General features: G+C 68.5%; 1 protein-coding gene across 5 annotated transcripts in view; it reads right to left on the reverse strand.

The window, feature by feature from the left end:
* The window catches only part of FLNC (filamin C), a 60,281-nt gene that overhangs the window by 7,593 nt on the left and 37,161 nt on the right, over positions 1 to 15,527 (reverse strand). Inside the window, exons 21-38 of one of the 5 annotated variants that reach the window (XM_077807927.1) lie at positions 14,720 to 15,317; positions 13,827 to 14,000; positions 12,799 to 12,961; positions 11,966 to 12,126; positions 11,161 to 11,328; positions 10,655 to 10,778; positions 9,874 to 10,030; positions 9,163 to 9,352; positions 8,620 to 8,643; positions 8,015 to 8,262; positions 7,339 to 7,437; positions 6,641 to 6,740; positions 5,358 to 5,498; positions 4,532 to 4,660; positions 4,124 to 4,297; positions 2,757 to 2,918; positions 1,786 to 1,989; positions 254 to 406 (exon numbers count right to left, since the gene is read on the reverse strand). In XM_077807927.1, the coding sequence (XP_077664053.1) occupies positions 254 to 406; positions 1,786 to 1,989; positions 2,757 to 2,918; positions 4,124 to 4,297; positions 4,532 to 4,660; positions 5,358 to 5,498; positions 6,641 to 6,740; positions 7,339 to 7,437; positions 8,015 to 8,262; positions 8,620 to 8,643; positions 9,163 to 9,352; positions 9,874 to 10,030; positions 10,655 to 10,778; positions 11,161 to 11,328; positions 11,966 to 12,126; positions 12,799 to 12,961; positions 13,827 to 14,000; positions 14,720 to 15,317 (3,169 nt within the window). Of the gene's footprint in view, positions 1 to 253; positions 407 to 1,785; positions 1,990 to 2,756; positions 2,919 to 4,123; positions 4,298 to 4,531; positions 4,661 to 5,357; positions 5,499 to 6,640; positions 6,741 to 7,338; positions 7,438 to 7,963; positions 8,263 to 8,619; positions 8,644 to 9,162; positions 9,353 to 9,873; positions 10,031 to 10,654; positions 10,779 to 11,109; positions 11,329 to 11,965; positions 12,127 to 12,798; positions 12,962 to 13,826; positions 14,001 to 14,719; positions 15,318 to 15,527 lie in introns of all 5 variants that reach the window. The other 4 variants (XM_077807932.1, XM_077807933.1, XM_077807931.1 and 1 more) reach the window with 4 other exon arrangements.

A 15,527-nucleotide genomic window follows, 5' to 3' on the forward strand; every position in this document is an offset into this window, starting at 1 on the left:
AGGGGCTTGGTGCCTGCACCCCCTGGGCTGAGGGGAAACCGAGGCACGGAAACGGCTTCCCCAATGCCCAAGAGCCACCTGGGTTGCTTCTCTGCCTTCAGGAGCAGAGCTGGGGATAGAACCCAGGAGTCCTGGCGCCCAGCCCTTCCCCCCGCTCTAGCTGCTCGACTGAACCACATTCCCCTTGGCAGGCCGCCGTCCCCGGTGGCCAGTCTCAGCCAGCCTGGCTGTGCCCCGGCCATGCCCCCCGCACCTGGCACGTGCTTGTCGGCGAACTTGATGTTGATGATGTAGTTGCCGGGCTCGGTGGGGCAGTAGGTCACCTTGCAGGTGCCGTCCTCCACGTCCTCGCAGTTAATGTCCACCTTGCTGGGCCCCTCAATGGACAGGCCCAGCCCGCCATAGCCTGGGGACGAGTGAGCGTGAGCATCAGAGGCACAGCGCCAGCCAGAGCCCCCAGCCGGGCACACTGCCCGTCAGCACAGCGCCTGGGACCCCCACAGAGCCAGCCGGAGCCCCCCACAGGGCACGCTGCCCGTCAGCACAGCGCCTGGGACCCCCACAGCGCCAGCCGGAGCCCCCCACAGGGCACGCTGCCCGTCAGCACAGCGCCTGGGACCCCCACAGCGCCAGCCGGAGCCCCCCACAGGGCACGCTGCCCGTCAGCACAGCGCCTGGGACCCCCACAGCGCCAGCCGGAGCCTCCCACAGGGCACGCTGCCCATCAGCACAGCGCCTGGGACCCCCACAGCGCCAGCCGGAGCCCCCCACAGGGCACGCTGCCCATCAGCACAGCGCCTGGGACCCCCACAGCGCCAGCCGGAGCCCCCCACAGGGCACGCTGCCCGTCAGCACAGCGCCTGGGACCCCCACAGCGCCAGCCGGAGCCCCCCACAGGGCACGCTGCCCGTCAGCACAGCGCCTGGGACCCCCACAGCGCCAGCCGGAGCCTCCCACAGGGCACGCTGCCCATCAGCACAGCGCCTGGGACCCCCACAGCGCCAGCCGGAGCCCCCCACAGGGCACGCTGCCCGTCAGCACAGCGCCTGGGACCCCCACAGCGCCAGCCAGAGCCCCCAGCCGGGCATGCTGCCCGTCAGCACAGCGCCTGGGACCCCCACAGCGCCAGCCGGAGCCCCCCACAGGGCACGCTGCCCGTCAGCACAGCGCCTGGGACCCCCACAGCGCCAGCCGGAGCCCCCCACAGGGCACGCTGCCCGTCAGCACAGCGCCTGGGACCCCCACAGTGCCAGCCGGAGCCCCCCACAGGGCACGCTGCCCGTCAGCACAGCGCCTGGGACCCCCACAGTGCCAGCCGGAGCCCCCCACAGGGCACGCTTCCCGTCAGCACAGCGCCTGGGACCCCCACAGCGCCAGCCGGAGCCCCCCACAGGGCACGCTGCCCATCAGCACAGCGCCTGGGACCCCCACAGTGCCAGCCGGAGCCCCCCACAGGGCACGCTGCCCGTCAGCACAGCGCCTGGGACCCCCACAGCGCCAGCCGGAGCCCCCCACAGGGCACGCTGCCTGGGATCCCCACAGCACCAGCAGGAGCCCCCCCCTGCACTGGGCATGTGGGGGTGTGCCCCACACTTCGTTCCCAAGGGCTCAGCCCCAGCTAGACCTAATCGCCAGAGCCCCCCCTTGTCAGGGGGAATGGGGTTCCCCGTCCTTCCCCTGGGGTCAATTCCAGGCTGGATCCATGCCCCCCAGCTCTGGTCAGGACGTCCCCCAGATCCCAGCCCTGTTGGGAACCCCCCCGCCACTCCCCAGCATGAGCATCACCTGCGGTGCGGGTGTCCACGATGAACTCAGCCACCTCGAAGGTGTGCCCCTCCACCAGCCCCTTGCCCCACACCTTCACCTTGCTGGCGTCGCCGATCTCCGACTGCCCCACCAGGATCTTGAAGGGGCTGTTGGAGACGTGCTTCCCGCTCTTCCGCACGCTCACCACGTGCTCCCCCACCTCCTTGGGGGTGAATGAGATGCCTGGGGGAGACAGGCAGGTCAGTGCCCGCGGGCGATGGGAACCGCTGCCCAGAGCCACGGGCCCAGCCGGCCTCAGTGCTCCCTCCCCTGCCGCCCACGCCAGAGCCATGGGCCCAGCTGGCGTCAGTGCTCCCTCCCCTGCCGCTCATGCCAGAGCCACAGGCCCAGTGCTCCCTCCCCTGCTGCCCACGCCAGAGCCATGGGCCCAGCCGGCCTCAGTGCTCCCTCCCCTGCCGCCCACGCCAGAGCCACGGGCCCAGCCGGCCCGGTGCCCCCTCCCCTGCCGCCCATGCCAGAGCCACGGGCCCAGCCGGACCGGTGCCCCCTCCCCCGCCGCCCACGCCAGAGCCACGGGCCCAGCCGGCCCCGTGCCCCCTCCCCCGCCGCTAGAGCCACGGGCCCAGCAGGTCCAGCGCCCCCTCCCCATGCCAGAGCCACGGGCCCCACTGGCCCGGTGCTCCCTCCCCCGCTGCCCGCGCCAGAGCCACGGGCCCAGCAGGTCCAGCGCCCCCTCCCCATGCCAGAGCCACGGGCCCCACTGGCCCGGTGCTCCCTCCCCCGCTGCCCGCGCCAGAGCCATGGGCCCAGCAGGCCCGGTACCCCCTCCCCCACCACCCACGCCAGAGCCACGGGCCCAGCAGGCCCAGTACCCCCTCCCATGCCGGCCCGGTGCCCCCTCCCCCGCCGCCCACGCCAGAGCCACGGGCCCCGCTGGCCCCGGTGCCCCCTCCCGAGCCAGCCCAGTGCCCCCGGCCCCGGGGCTGTACCGATGTGGCGGTTGGGCAGCCTCTTGAGCAGGCAGGGCTCCTCGTGGCCGGAGGGTGCCCGGATGGAGGCCGTTAGCAGGCTCAGGTCGCTCTCGCTGATCTTAAGCGACACATCGGTGGAGGTGCCCACGTTGAGCTGGGACGTCCGCATGGAGTCGTCCCCTGTCATAAATACAAAGGAACGCTAACCACCTTTAAATCCCTCCTGGCCAGAGGCAAAACCCTCTCACCTGTGAAGGGTGAAGAAGCTAAAGGTAACCTCGCCGGCCTCTGACCACAATGACCAATGAGGGGACAAGATACTTTTAAAGCAGGAGGGGTGCAGGGAGGGGACAAAGCCTCTCTCCCTCTCTGTCTGTGTGATGCTTTTGCCGGGGACAGAACAGGAATGGAGTCTTAGAATTTAGTCAGTAATCTAGCTAGAGATGTGTTAGATTATGATTTCTTTAAATGGCTGAGAAAAGAGCTGTGCTGAATAGAATAACTATTTCTGTCTGTGTGTCTTTTTGTAACTTAAGGTTTTGCCTAGAGGGATTCTCTATGTTTTCAATCTAATTACCCTGTAAGGTATCTACCATCCTGATTTTACAGAGGTGATTCCTTTACTTCTATTAAAATTCTTCTTTTAAGAAACTGAATGCTTTTTCATTTTTCTTAAGATCCAAGGGTTTGGGTCTGTGGTCACCTATGCAAACTGGTGAGGATTGTTATCAAGCCTTCCCCAGGAAAGGGAGTGTAGGGTTTGGGGAGGATTTTGGGGGGAAAGACGTTTCCAAGCGAGCTCCTTCCCTGTTATATATTGATTAGACACTTGGTGGTGGCAGCAATAAAGTCCAAGGGCAAAAGGTAAAATAGTTTGTACCTTGGGGAAGTTTTAACCTAAGCTGGTAAGAATAAGCTTAGGGGATTTTCGTGCAGGTCCCCACATCTGTACCCTAGAGTTCAGAGTGGGCAGGGAACCTTGACATCCCCAGATGGCGGGAGCGGGAGTTGTTACCGGGGGGCACAGCCCAGGGTGGGGGGAGGGTTTGGGGGTGCAGCTGGGCCACAGGGAGGGCCTGTTGCAGGGGGAAGTGGCTGGGCAGGGGCAGGCGGGGTCCTGGGGGCTGGGTGGGGGGTCCGTTGGGGTGGCGAGGGCTCCGGGGCCTGGGTGAGGGCAGGTGGGGGTCCGTCTGGGTGGTGGGGGCCGCAGGGGCTCGGTGGAGGCCCAGTTGGCTGGCGGGGGCCCCGGTGGCTGAGTGGGGGTCTATCAGGTGTAGGGTCTGTCGGGGTAGTGGGGGCTCCAGGGGCTCGGTGAGGGCCCGGCGGAGTGGTGGTGGCTCTGGGGGCTGGTTGTGGGCAGGCGGGGGCCCGGTGGGGGGGCTCACCGGTGATCTTGGCGGTGAAGGGGCTCCCCGGGACATGCTGCTCGTCGAAGCGGACGATGACGCTGTAGTCGCCGGGTGCGGTGGGCAGGTAGGACACGGTGCAGGTCCCGTCCTTGTTGTCTTTGCAAGTGATCTCGGCCTTGGACGGGCCCTCCACGGCCAGCGACAGCCCCCCTGGGGAACCGGCCATCAGGGGTGCCGCAACCATGGCCCCCCGCCCTTCCCCTGCCTGCCCCCTGCCCTTCCCCCCTGCCTGCCCTGCCCATCCTCCCCCACCCTTCCCCTGCCTGCCTCCTGCCCTGCCCTTCCCCCCACACCAGCCCCCCATCCTCCCGTCAACCTTCCCCTGCCAGCTCCCCAGCCCTGCCCCACCCCTCCTTTCCCTGCCCCCAGCCGCCCCCCTGGTACCTTCGCCGGCGCCCTTGGTGACGATGGTGAAGGTGGCCGGCCTGTTGACCATGCCGTGGCTCAGGCCGGGCCCATAGGCGCTGACGTGGCGGGGGTGGATGGCGTCCACGTAGAACTGTAGGGGGCTCCCTGAGGAAGGGGAGGCAGGGGCACTGTGACTGGGGGCTGGTGGGGTGTGTGGGGTGGTCCTGGGGGCAGGGGCACCCTGATAGGGGGCTCATGGGACACTGGGGATCCTGTGGGTCAGGGAGGAGTGGGGGCTTGCAGAGAGATTCTGGGGGGCATGGCCCCAGGGGCTGGGCCAGGCTCAGAGCCCCCCAGCTTGGCCCAGCCTGGAGGGAGAGGCTGGCACTGAGCCCTGGGGACCCCAGGGGCAGGGGGTCCCATGGGGAGAAGGCTCGAGAGAGCCCTAGGGCCCCCCGCCTACAAGGCCTGGGCTCTCAGGGGCCATGGGGGGCCGGCTCCTCAGAACCAGGCTGGCGCTAGGGGGTGCTGGCTCTGCAGAGGGGGCAGAGCCTGGGGGCTGGGGAGGAAGGGGCCATGGCACCAAGGTGTGGGGGATCATCTGGGGGCTGAGGGGGTGGCCCCAGGGCTCTCTGGGGCCTTCTCCCCATGGGACCCCCTGGGCCTGGGGCCTGGCATACAGGGCAAGGCGCTGTCGGGAGCATCCCATCCTGGCAACAAGGGGAAGGAATGAGGGCGGGGTACTCCCATCACCCCCATGGGGAGCTGCGGGTGGGCCGGTCCCGGGTGTTCCCCAACCCCCCCAGGAGCCGTGGCCGGGTGGGTCCCGGGGCCCCCCAGCTGTGGGCGGCCGGTCGCTCACCGGGGATGTGGTTGCCATCGTATTTGATGTCCATCTCGTGCAACCCCTTCTCCACAGGTGCGAACCTCACGGTCACCGTCCCGTCCTTGTTATCCGTGATGCTGGGCCGGGCCGTCTTCCCCGAGGGCATGCGCACCTCGCCTGGGGGGAGGGAACGGGGGGGACACCGTCACCGGGCTCCCTCGGCCTGCCCGGGTACTGCCCCATGCCTCCCACACTGCTCCACTCCCCGCGAGCTCTCCCCCTGGTCCCCCCCCCCCAGGTCTCCCACCCCCACACCTGCTCTGCTCCTGAGCTCTCCCCCGTTACTACCCCCCTGAACTCTCCCAGCCGTACCCCCTCCCTCCAACCCCCCCAGCTCTCCCACACCCTCATCTCTCCCACCCCAACACCTGCTCTGTTCCTGAGCTCTCCCCCGTTACTACCCCCCTGAACTCTCCCAGCCGTACCCCCTCCCTCCAACCGCCCCAGCTCTCCCACACCCTCATCTCTCCCACCCCCACACCTGCTCTGCTCCTGAGCTCTCCCCCGTTACTACCCCCCTGAACTCTCCCAGCCGTACCCCCTCCCTCCAACCGCCCCAGCTCTCCCACACCCTCATCTCTCCCACCCCCACACCTGCTCTGCTCCTGAGCTCTCCCCCGTTACTACCCCCCTGAACTCTCCCAGCCGTACCCCCTCCCTCCAACCGCCCCAGCTCTCCCACACCCTCATCTCTCCCACCCCCACACCTGCTCTGCTCCTGAGCTCTCCCCCGTTACTACCCCCCTGAACTCTCCCAGCCGTACCCCCTCCCTCCAACCCCCCCAGCTCTCCCACACCCTCATCTCTCCCACCCCCACACCTGCTCTGCTCCTGAGCTCTCCCCCGTTACTACCCCCCTGAACTCTCCCAGCCGTACCCCCTCCCTCCAACCCCCCCAGCTCTCCCACACCCTCATCTCTCCCACCCCAACACCTGCTCTGTTCCTGAGCTCTCCCCCGTTACTACCCCCCTGAACTCTCCCAGCCGTACCCCCTCCCTCCAACCCCCCCAGCTCTCCCACACCCTCATCTCTCCCACCCCAACACCTGCTCTGCTCCTGAGCTCTCCCACCCCGACCCACCCCCAACCTCCTCTCCCACGCACTCGCTCCACCCCCCCCCCGAGCTCTCCCCCCGCAGTGCCGTCCCGCCCTGCCTGGTGCTATGGAACTGGGTTGGAGGCCCCACGCCGCCCACCCCAGGCTGGTGCCCCGCCCACAGGGCCCCTGTGGCGCGGTGCCAGGCTCCCCCCGCCCGTACCGGTGATCTCCCCTTTCTGCACGGTGAGGGGGATGACGAGGTTGAAGGGCCGCAGCATGGAGTCCAGGCTCTCGGCGGGCGCGACGGGCTGGTCCGTGGCCTGGCGGGGTGGAGGGAGGGGGCAGAGAGAGAGAGAGCATTGGCAAGGCAGGCAGGGTGCCCGAGGCGGAGCAGGACAGGAGCAGAGAGCGACAGGCCCAGGGCCCCGCACGGGCCCATGGGAGACAGAGCTGCAAGAGAAGGGGGGCGTGGGGGTGCGGGGACCTGGCGCAGGTACCCCAGATGGTTGGAGCTCATTGTGGGGGGGGGGGAAATCACTGCACCCAGAGCTTTGGGGGGGCCCTCATCCCGTGGCACCAAAACCCTCTCAAGGGAGACAGGCGGGGGTCCCCCCGGGTCTGCGACTGCCCCCAAGCCTGCCTGGAGCCGGGGCCTGTACCAGCTGGGTGTGAGACAGACAGTGCCGCTGGCTCCGCATGGCCACGGCGCACCAGGCACCGGGGGGATTCGCCCCTGGGCAGATGCCCGGGCACCTACAAGGGAGGGTAACGACGGAGGCTGGTGGGTGCCCTGCCGAGGGCGAGGGGGGCCCAAGCGAGCCCAGGGCTCAGAACCAAGAAGCGTCCTGGGCAGAGATGGGGGAGAGGCAGCAGGATAGGGCAGAGAGAGGCAGCGGGGCCGAGGGGGGCTCCTGGTACCCAGCGCGCCGGGTAGCCGCCAGCCTGGTGCGGAGAGAAGGGCTGGTGCAACTGGAGCGAGTCGCACGGCTCTTCAACGTGGGGGATGGTCTCGCATGCCTGGCGGGAGGCAAGGAACAGATTAACGCAGGCGGCCATGCCGGGCTCCATGGCTCGTAGCCACGCTCCTGGGGGGTGCCCCGCAGGATCCCTCAGACCAGGCACAGGGATCGCTCGCCCGGCACTGAAATGCAGCCACCTCTGGGGTGGGACGCAGCAGCTGGCTAACAGCCCCGCAGCAATAGTGTCCAGCAAGGAAGGGGCCCCGCAGCTAAGGCGGGGCTCCCCTGCAGCACCCTGGCTGGGGGACCTGTAACACCCAGCGCCCCCACACGCTGCACGATGGCAGCTCGGCGCCCCCTAGTGCTACCCTGCGGTACTGACAAGGGACCTACACCCCCTCCTGAGCCCCAGCACAGCGCCCCCTAGTGCCGCACTGGGGCCAGCACTGACAAGGGGAGCACACTGAGCTCCCCCCCTCCTCCCTCCCAGCACAGCGCCCCCTAGTGCCACACTGGGGTCAGCGCTGACCCCAACGGTCCCAGCGGGACCCCCAATCCCCGGGTTTCCCAGCAGGTCTCCCTGCCCACGGCCGGCCCAGCCCCACCCCGCCGAGCTCGCTCGCCCCCGGACCCACCAGCACGTGGAAGGGGCTGTTGGGGATGAGCTCGCCCCCGAAGCGGATGGTGATGACGTATTTGCCCGGCTCGGGTGCCGTGTAGTAGATGTCGAAGGTGCCGTCGTGGTTCTCCACCACGTCCACGTCCAGCTCGGCCCCGTCCGGCGTGGACACCTTGCACGTCACCTTCCCCTTGCCTGCCGCCTTGGCATCCACCGTGATCACCGTCTCCTCCCCGATCTGGATGGTGGGGCCCAGGCAGGCGCCTGCGGGGTGGAGGGATGTGGTCGGCGGGGGGGGGGGGGGGCAGGTGCCAGGGCCGTGCCCATAAGCAGGGATGGCATCTGGCCCTGCTGCTCCACCCACCCAGCTGAAGGGAGCTGAGCATGGCCAGGGTGTTGTAGGGGCTCTGGCCAGCCACTGGGGGGAGCTGTGATCCCTGCCCTCAGCCAGGGGTTCAAATCCCACCCCAGGCAGCCCACGCCCTAGGAGTCGGGCTCAGAGCAGCCACCAGAGGCCCTGGCTTCTGGCCGCTTTGCCCTGCTTAGCCTGGCCGTGCCCCGGGTCCTCCCCATGGCTCACAATGGCCAGAGCCTCCCTCAGCCACAGAGAGCAGGACTTACCCAGTCCATGGCCCCCAATGGACACTGCAAAGAGAGGGAGGGAAAACTTGTGAGAACAGGGCCAGCCACAGAGCTGGGGCATGGGGCTTCGGGTCGGGAGCGAGGGGCAGAGGCCAGAGGTCATGTGGGGCGGGGGACTGGAGGCTGTGTGGGGCAGGAGGGGGGCTGGAAGCCACAGAGGCTGCGTGGGAGTGCCGGAGGCCGTGGAGGCTGCACGGGGTGGAGGCCACGTGGGGCGGGGGTCAGAGGCTGCATGGGGGCATGAGGCAGAGTTTGTGGGCCACAGGGGACAGGAGTCCGCATGGGGCAGAGTCTGGGGGCTGCTTGGGGTGGGGGCTGGAGGGCACAAGGGGCAGAGTTCGGGGGGGGTCACAGGGGGCAGGGGCCGGAGGACACATGGGGCAGAGTCCGGGGGCTGCATCAGGCAGGGGCCGGAGGACGTGTGGGGCAGAGGGCCTGTGGGGCAGAGCCCAGGGGCTGCATCAGGCAGGGGCCGGAGGACGTGTGGGGCAGAGTCTGGGGGCCGCGTGGGGCTGGACCCACCTGTGACCAGGCACTTGCTGGCGTCGCCGCTGGGCTGGGCCAGGGTGCGGAAGGGCGAGAAGGGGATCTCGTCGCCCCCATACTTGATGGTGATGGTGTAGCGCCCCGTCAGGTCGGGCACGTAGGACACCGTGTAGGTGCCGTCCCCGTTGTCCCGGATGTTGGCCTTCTTGGGCTTGCCCTCGGGATCCTGGCCAGGCACAGACGGGTCACAGCCGCTCGGCCGCCCCAGCTCCCCAGCCCAGGGCAGCGGGCAGAGCCTGGCTGGGGGCCCTCACTTCCACCCCCTAGGGGGCTAGTGCCCCCATCACAGCCATGAGCCCCCCAGCCCAGTACCCCCCCGTCACAGCCATGGGCCCCCACAGCCCAGTACCCCCCCCATCACAGCCATGGGCCCCCACAGCCTGGCACCCTGCCATCAGAGCCCTGGGCCCCCCTAGCCCAGTACCACCCCAACAGAGCCCTGGGCCCCCCAGCCTGGTATCCCGAATCACAACACCATGGGCCCCCCAGCCTGGTACCCCGCCATGAGAGCCCTGAGCCCCCCAGCCCGGTACCACCCCAACAGAGCCCTGGGCCCCCCCGCCTGGTACCCCACAATCACAACACCATGGGCCCCCCAGCCTGGTTGCAGAGCACCCCCATCAGAGCCTTGGGCCCCGGCCCCCAGCGCCTGGTTGCAGAGCACCCCGGAGCCTTGCCAGCACTCACCAGGATCTGCACAGTGAGCAACCCCTCGCCGGCGTCACGCGCGTCGATGGTGAACTCCACGGGCAGGCTGGCGGGGATGCCCGCGGCACTGAGGCCTGGCCCGCTGGCCCGCACCTTGCTGGCATCGTGAGCCGGCAGCGCCTTGATCTTAAACGGGCTGGAGGCGGAGAGGCCGGAGTCAGAGCTGGGTCAGGCCAGCTGGGCGTGACTGAGGCTGGGCTGGTGGAAACTGGTCCATCTCCAGGTTTGGGACTCGGGGGGAGGGCCCAGGGCTCTGGTCCCCCCAAGCTGGACTTTGCTGTAACTTCCTGTTTTCTGGGCTAACCAGCTCTGTTCCTGACCACTAATAACCCTCCTGTGTCCCACGCTGGCTGAGTCCCTGCGGGCTGCGGAGTGGGGGTGCAGGGCCACTTTGGGGGTGTGCGAGGCTGCCCCAGGTGTCCCAGCCAAGTGGACTCACGGGGTGAGCCGGCGGCTGAATGCTCCAAGGTCAGACCCAGGAAGCGTTGAAGCCGAGGAGGCTCCTTGCCCTGCGGGGAGACGCTGCACCAGAGTCCTGCCCGGCTCCATCCCCAGCGGGGCAGGAGCCCCGAGCCTGGGACTCCGGGAGGGTTAGGACTCAATCTGACCTTACTCCGGAGCCTGCCCCAGCCCCCTGCCTCCGGCCGGCTATTTGTCCAGCCAGGCCCGCGGGCTCCAGGAGCCATTGTACGTCGGCCTTGTGCTCCCCCCCCGGCGGCACAAGCCCCCTCCCCCACACTAGCCCCTCCACCAGGCTCACCTGCGCGGCACCTCCTGGTCGGCGTACTTGACGGCCACGGTGTAGGGCCCGTCGCTGGCCGGGGTGTAGTTCACCTTGTGGGTGCCGTCCCCGTTGTCCCGCACGTCCACCGGCTCGGCCAGGCCTGCAGCAGAGGGGCACAGCCCAGCGGGCTCAGTGCGGGCACCAGGGGAGCCCCCCCCAATGGGTACCGCCCTGCTCAGAGCCCCGCGGGGGGGGAGAATGAGGGGGGATGGGTAGCAGGGGCTGCCCCAAGCCCCCTCTCCCCATAAGCCACCCCTTCCGCCAAGCCATCCCATCCCCCACCCCCACCCCCTACCCCAAGCTGACCCATCCCCCGCCCCTTATGAGCCACCCCATTCCCCACCCCATGAGTTATCCCATCCCCCTACAAGCCATCCCCAGGGGGTTTGATGCCCCATTCCCACCCTGCGCCCAGCCCTGTCATGCCCGGCCTGGCACTGCCCAGCCGTGGTGCGGGGAGCCCAGGGGTCTGCTCCAGGTACCTGAGGGCCCGAGGACCGTCACCTCCAGGGGCGCCAGCCCGGCCTTGCTACAGTCAACGGTGAAGGTCTGGGGGACGCGGGCCCGGACGCCAGCCCCCAGCCCGGGACCCGAGCACTTCACCTTGCTGGGATCCACCACGTCCTTCACGGGCACTCGGAAGGGGCTCCCTGTGGGGAAAGGGGTGGTTACCAACCGGGGGGCAGCTGGACCCCAGCCCCCAGGGCAAGGCAGGGAGCCTGGCCTGCACTGACTTCAGGGGGACTTCACACCCGGATCGGGAACAAACCCCACGCCCCAGGGGCCGCCAGCCTGGCCGGGAACCACCACACCAGCCAGCCTGCTGCCCCCCGGCCCCGGCCCAGAGCCGCGGGCCCAGCCGGCCCGGTGCCCCCCGGCCCCGGCCCAGAGCCGCGGGCCCAGCCGGCCCGGTGCCCCCCGGCCCCGGACCAGAGCCGCGGGCCCAGCCGGCCCGGTGCCCCCCGGCCCCGGACCAGAGCCGCGGGCCCAGCCGGCCCGGTGCCCCCCGGCCCCGGACCAGAGCCGCGGGCCCAGCCGGCCCGGTGCCCCCCGGCCCCGGCCCAGAGCCGCGGGCCCAGCCGGCCCGGTGCTGCACCCAGCCCACCCTGACACACCCTTGGCCAGCTCCTACCAAGCCACCCTGCTGCACCCCGGCCTGAGGCGCACGTGGCAGGACGAGGAGGTGACCCCAGCCTCCCAGCCCAGCTGGCTGTGACCCCATCCCCCAGCCCTGTGACCCCCGCTCCCCCGCCCAGCCTGTCCGTGGCCCCTGGCTGCGGCTCCTACCTGGGATGGGGCGTCCCCCGAAGGTGATGTTGACATCGTAGTCGCCGGCCGTGAAGGGGATGTACTCCACGCTGCAGCTGCCATCCTTGTTGTCCTTGCAGGACATCTTGGCCTCCGAGGGCCCCTCGATGGCCAGGCCCAGCCCGCCGGTGCCAGCACCCCTGCCAGGAGAGCCCGGGGCCGGTCAGAGCCCCCGCTGACCACCCGGGAAATCCAGCTCCGCCTCGGCCATGGGCCAGAGCAGAGGCGTGGGAGGGTGGGGGGAGGGCATCTGGGGCCTGGCCCCGCAGTGCACCGCTCCTAGGTCAGGGGGCTGAAGAGGGGCTCTGGCCAGGAGCAGCTGATGCCAAAGGCAGCATAGGGGGGTGACCTGCCCCGGGGAGCCCCCTCCTCGCTGCCAGCCCTCAGTTATCTCCGGTGCGGCTGCTCTGAGCCAGGAGGGTCCCATTCGCCCCAGGCATGGCACAGGCTTTCTAGAATCTTGCTCAGCTCTTGGCCTCTTGTGGCAGGGAGTTCCACAGGCCAATCACAGTGGATGCATTTAGTAAGCGTCTGTCCTGGCCCTGTGCTGTTACCCAGAGTCCCCAGCCAGACCTTCCGGAGCCAGGCCACGTGGCCGGCCAGCAGTGCCAGGACAGGGTTTTCCTTCCCGCAGGGCCGTGCCCGTCCCCCCTCAGGAGCCGCCCACCTCACGGGGCAGGGAGTGGTGTGGGAATGGGACCCAGGGAGCCACTCGCCAACATCCATCCCCCACCCCGGCCCGGGCCATGACCGCGGCGGCTCCGTGGTCTCCCCCTCTCCCCAGCAGATCCCGGCGGGACAGGGGCCGGTACCTGGTCTCCACGGTGAAGCGGTTGGACTTGTTCACCAGCCCCCCCTCCAGGCCGGGGCCATAGGCGCGCACACGGCTGGGCTCGCAGCCCTCGGTGACGGCCACGCGGAACGGGCTCTTGGGTACTGGCACCTCGTCATACGTCACCTCCACCCGGTGCAGGCCTGGTGTGCCAGACGGGGCGGGGAGGGGTCAGGAGCTGCCTCTGCTCCCCCCCAACTGCCCCTGCCCCCCAACTGCCCCTGTTCCCCCAGTTCCGCACAGGGGTCAGGAAGCTCCCTCCCCAATGCCTGCAATGCCAACTGTGGGGCAGGGAGCCATGATAACCCTCTGTCCCCAAGGGGCGCTGCACCCCCAGACCCCACTGGGATTTTGGAGCTGGGGGAAGGGGGGGGGGCCTGGTCTCTGCTCCCCATTACGAGAAACCAGGCCAGGTTTGACATGGGTTCCTTCCCCTCCAGCCCAGGCAGCCCCATGGGGTATAGAGGCCCCTGGGACACCCCTCCCCAAGCTGAGCTGGAACCTGTCCCACCCCCACCCCAGTGAAATCCTCCTTCAGGAAGCCCCGAATCCCAAATCCACCACCCCCATCCCCACCAGGGTCGGGCCGTGGACCCAGCTCCCAGGCGACAGGTGCACCTGGAGTCCCCCGCCCTGGCCGGAGCACGCCAAGGTCTCTAACAATAGCCACAGACTCAGGGCAGCTGGCAGGGCCTGGGCACCAGAACGCCCCCCACTTGCCCGGCCCAGGGCACCTGCTCCCTACGGTCCAGCGATAAATCATCCCCCGGCTCGGCCACGGCGTCCCAGCCTTCCCAACTCGGACACTGATTTATAGTGTGACCTCAGCCAGTCGGTGCACCTCTCTGTGTGCCTCAGTTTCCCCCTCTATGCTGGGGATAATTACCCTGACCCTGGGCCTATATGGTGCTGTCTGAATGTCAGGGCTACTACACGTTGAGGGCAGGGATAGCCTAGCCCAGGGCCGGAGCTGTGGGTGGCCCTGACTGGGGGGGCAGGGCTCCTTACCCTCCTCGTAGGCCGTGTACTGGACGCGGTAGGTCCCGTCGCCGTTGTCTGTGAGGTAGGTTTCTGTCTTGGCACCCGAGGGGTTAATGACGCGTGCCTTGATGTGGCTGCCGCCCGTCTTGGTGAGCGAGCGGGCATCCACGGTGAACTCGGTGGTAACCTCGCGAAGGACACCTGGCGGAGCGAGCGAGCGGGCAGTGAGTGCCAGTCTGCGGGCGCCGCTGCCCCCCAGAGAGAGCCGCACCGGCCTATCAGCGCGCTGGAGCCCGGGCTGTGCCAATCAGCTGCCAGAATCTTGGCTGAGGTGGTACCTGGCAGGACGTTTGGTGGAACCCCCTTCCCTGGCAATGGGCCCCGGGGGGCCCCCATCCCACCCCCGGAGCCAGGCAGAGCTGCACAGGGCCAGGGAAAGGACCCCATTCAGGAGGGAGCCGGTCGGCCTGGCCACACCCAAAGAGCAGAGATGGGGGGTGGGTACGGGGACATACGGGATGGGGGTATGGGGACAGAGGGGGAGAGATGTGTGTGTGGGGGGACGGATGGAGGGGAATGTGGGGCAGATAGAGAGAGAGACAGGTGTGTACAGGGACGGATAGAGGGATAGACAGAGAGAGGGTGTGTGGGGGATAGATAGATAGATAGATAGATAGACAGACAGATGTGTACAGGGATGGGCAGATAGACAGGTAGATGGGGGTGTCGGGGGATAGCTAGACAGACAGACAGATGGGGGTGTTTGGGGAGACAGACAGACAGGTAGATAGGGGATGTCGGGATAAATAGACAGACAGATTTAGACAGACAGGTAGACAGGGGGTGTCTGGGGACAGACAGACAGGTGTAGACAGACAGGTAGACAGGGGGTGTCTGGGGACAGCCAGCGGGGCCCTCACCTCGTGGCTCCACGCCGGGCCCGAAGACCTTGACGGCGCTGGTGTCGACGGCGGGCTGGACGTTGACGCGGGCGGGGAACTTGGGCACGGCGTGCCCGCCGTACTTGATGGTGATGGTGTAGGTGCCGGGGAAGGCGGGGCTGTAGGTGATGGTGTAGGTGCCGTCGCGGTTGTTCTGGATCACTACCTCGGCCTTGACCCCCGCCTCGGAGACGATCTCGATGGTGAGCGCGGCCTCGCCCGCCTTGGAGCAGTCCACCAGGAAGGTGGCGGTCTCACCCGCCGTGCCGCGCTCCAGCCCCGGCCCGCTGGCCGTCACCTTGCTGGGGTCGAAGAGCGGCTGGATGTTGGCCTTGAAGGGCGAGCCGGGGATGTGGGACTCGGCAAAGAGGATGTTGATGGAGTACTCGCCCGGCTCCGTCGGCAGGTAGGACACGGAGCACGACCCGTCCCCGTTGTCCTGGCACTCGATCTTGGCCTCGCACGGGCCCTCCACCGTCAGGCCCAGCCCGCCAGTGCCCGCACCCTTGGTGTCGATGGCAAAGGGGGCCGGCTTGCCCACGAAGCCGCCTTCCAGGCCCGGCCCGTAGGCGCACACCTGAAATGGGAGCGGGCGCACATCAGCGGGGCAGGAACGGCCCTGGGGGCAGCTGCCAGCGATGTCTTCTCTCCCCTCTGGCCATGGGAGGAGACGCGAAGGCTGCCCGCTCCCGGTCGGGGTTACGTCTCCCTACATGGCATGGGGGGTACCCCAGCCTGGTTGGGCAGTGGCAGACCCTGCCCCCCCAAAAAGTGATCCCAGATCCAG

The sequence above is a fragment of the Eretmochelys imbricata genome, chromosome 1, assembly GCF_965152235.1.
Source record: "Eretmochelys imbricata isolate rEreImb1 chromosome 1, rEreImb1.hap1, whole genome shotgun sequence".
Lineage (NCBI taxonomy): Eukaryota > Metazoa > Chordata > Testudines > Cheloniidae > Eretmochelys > Eretmochelys imbricata.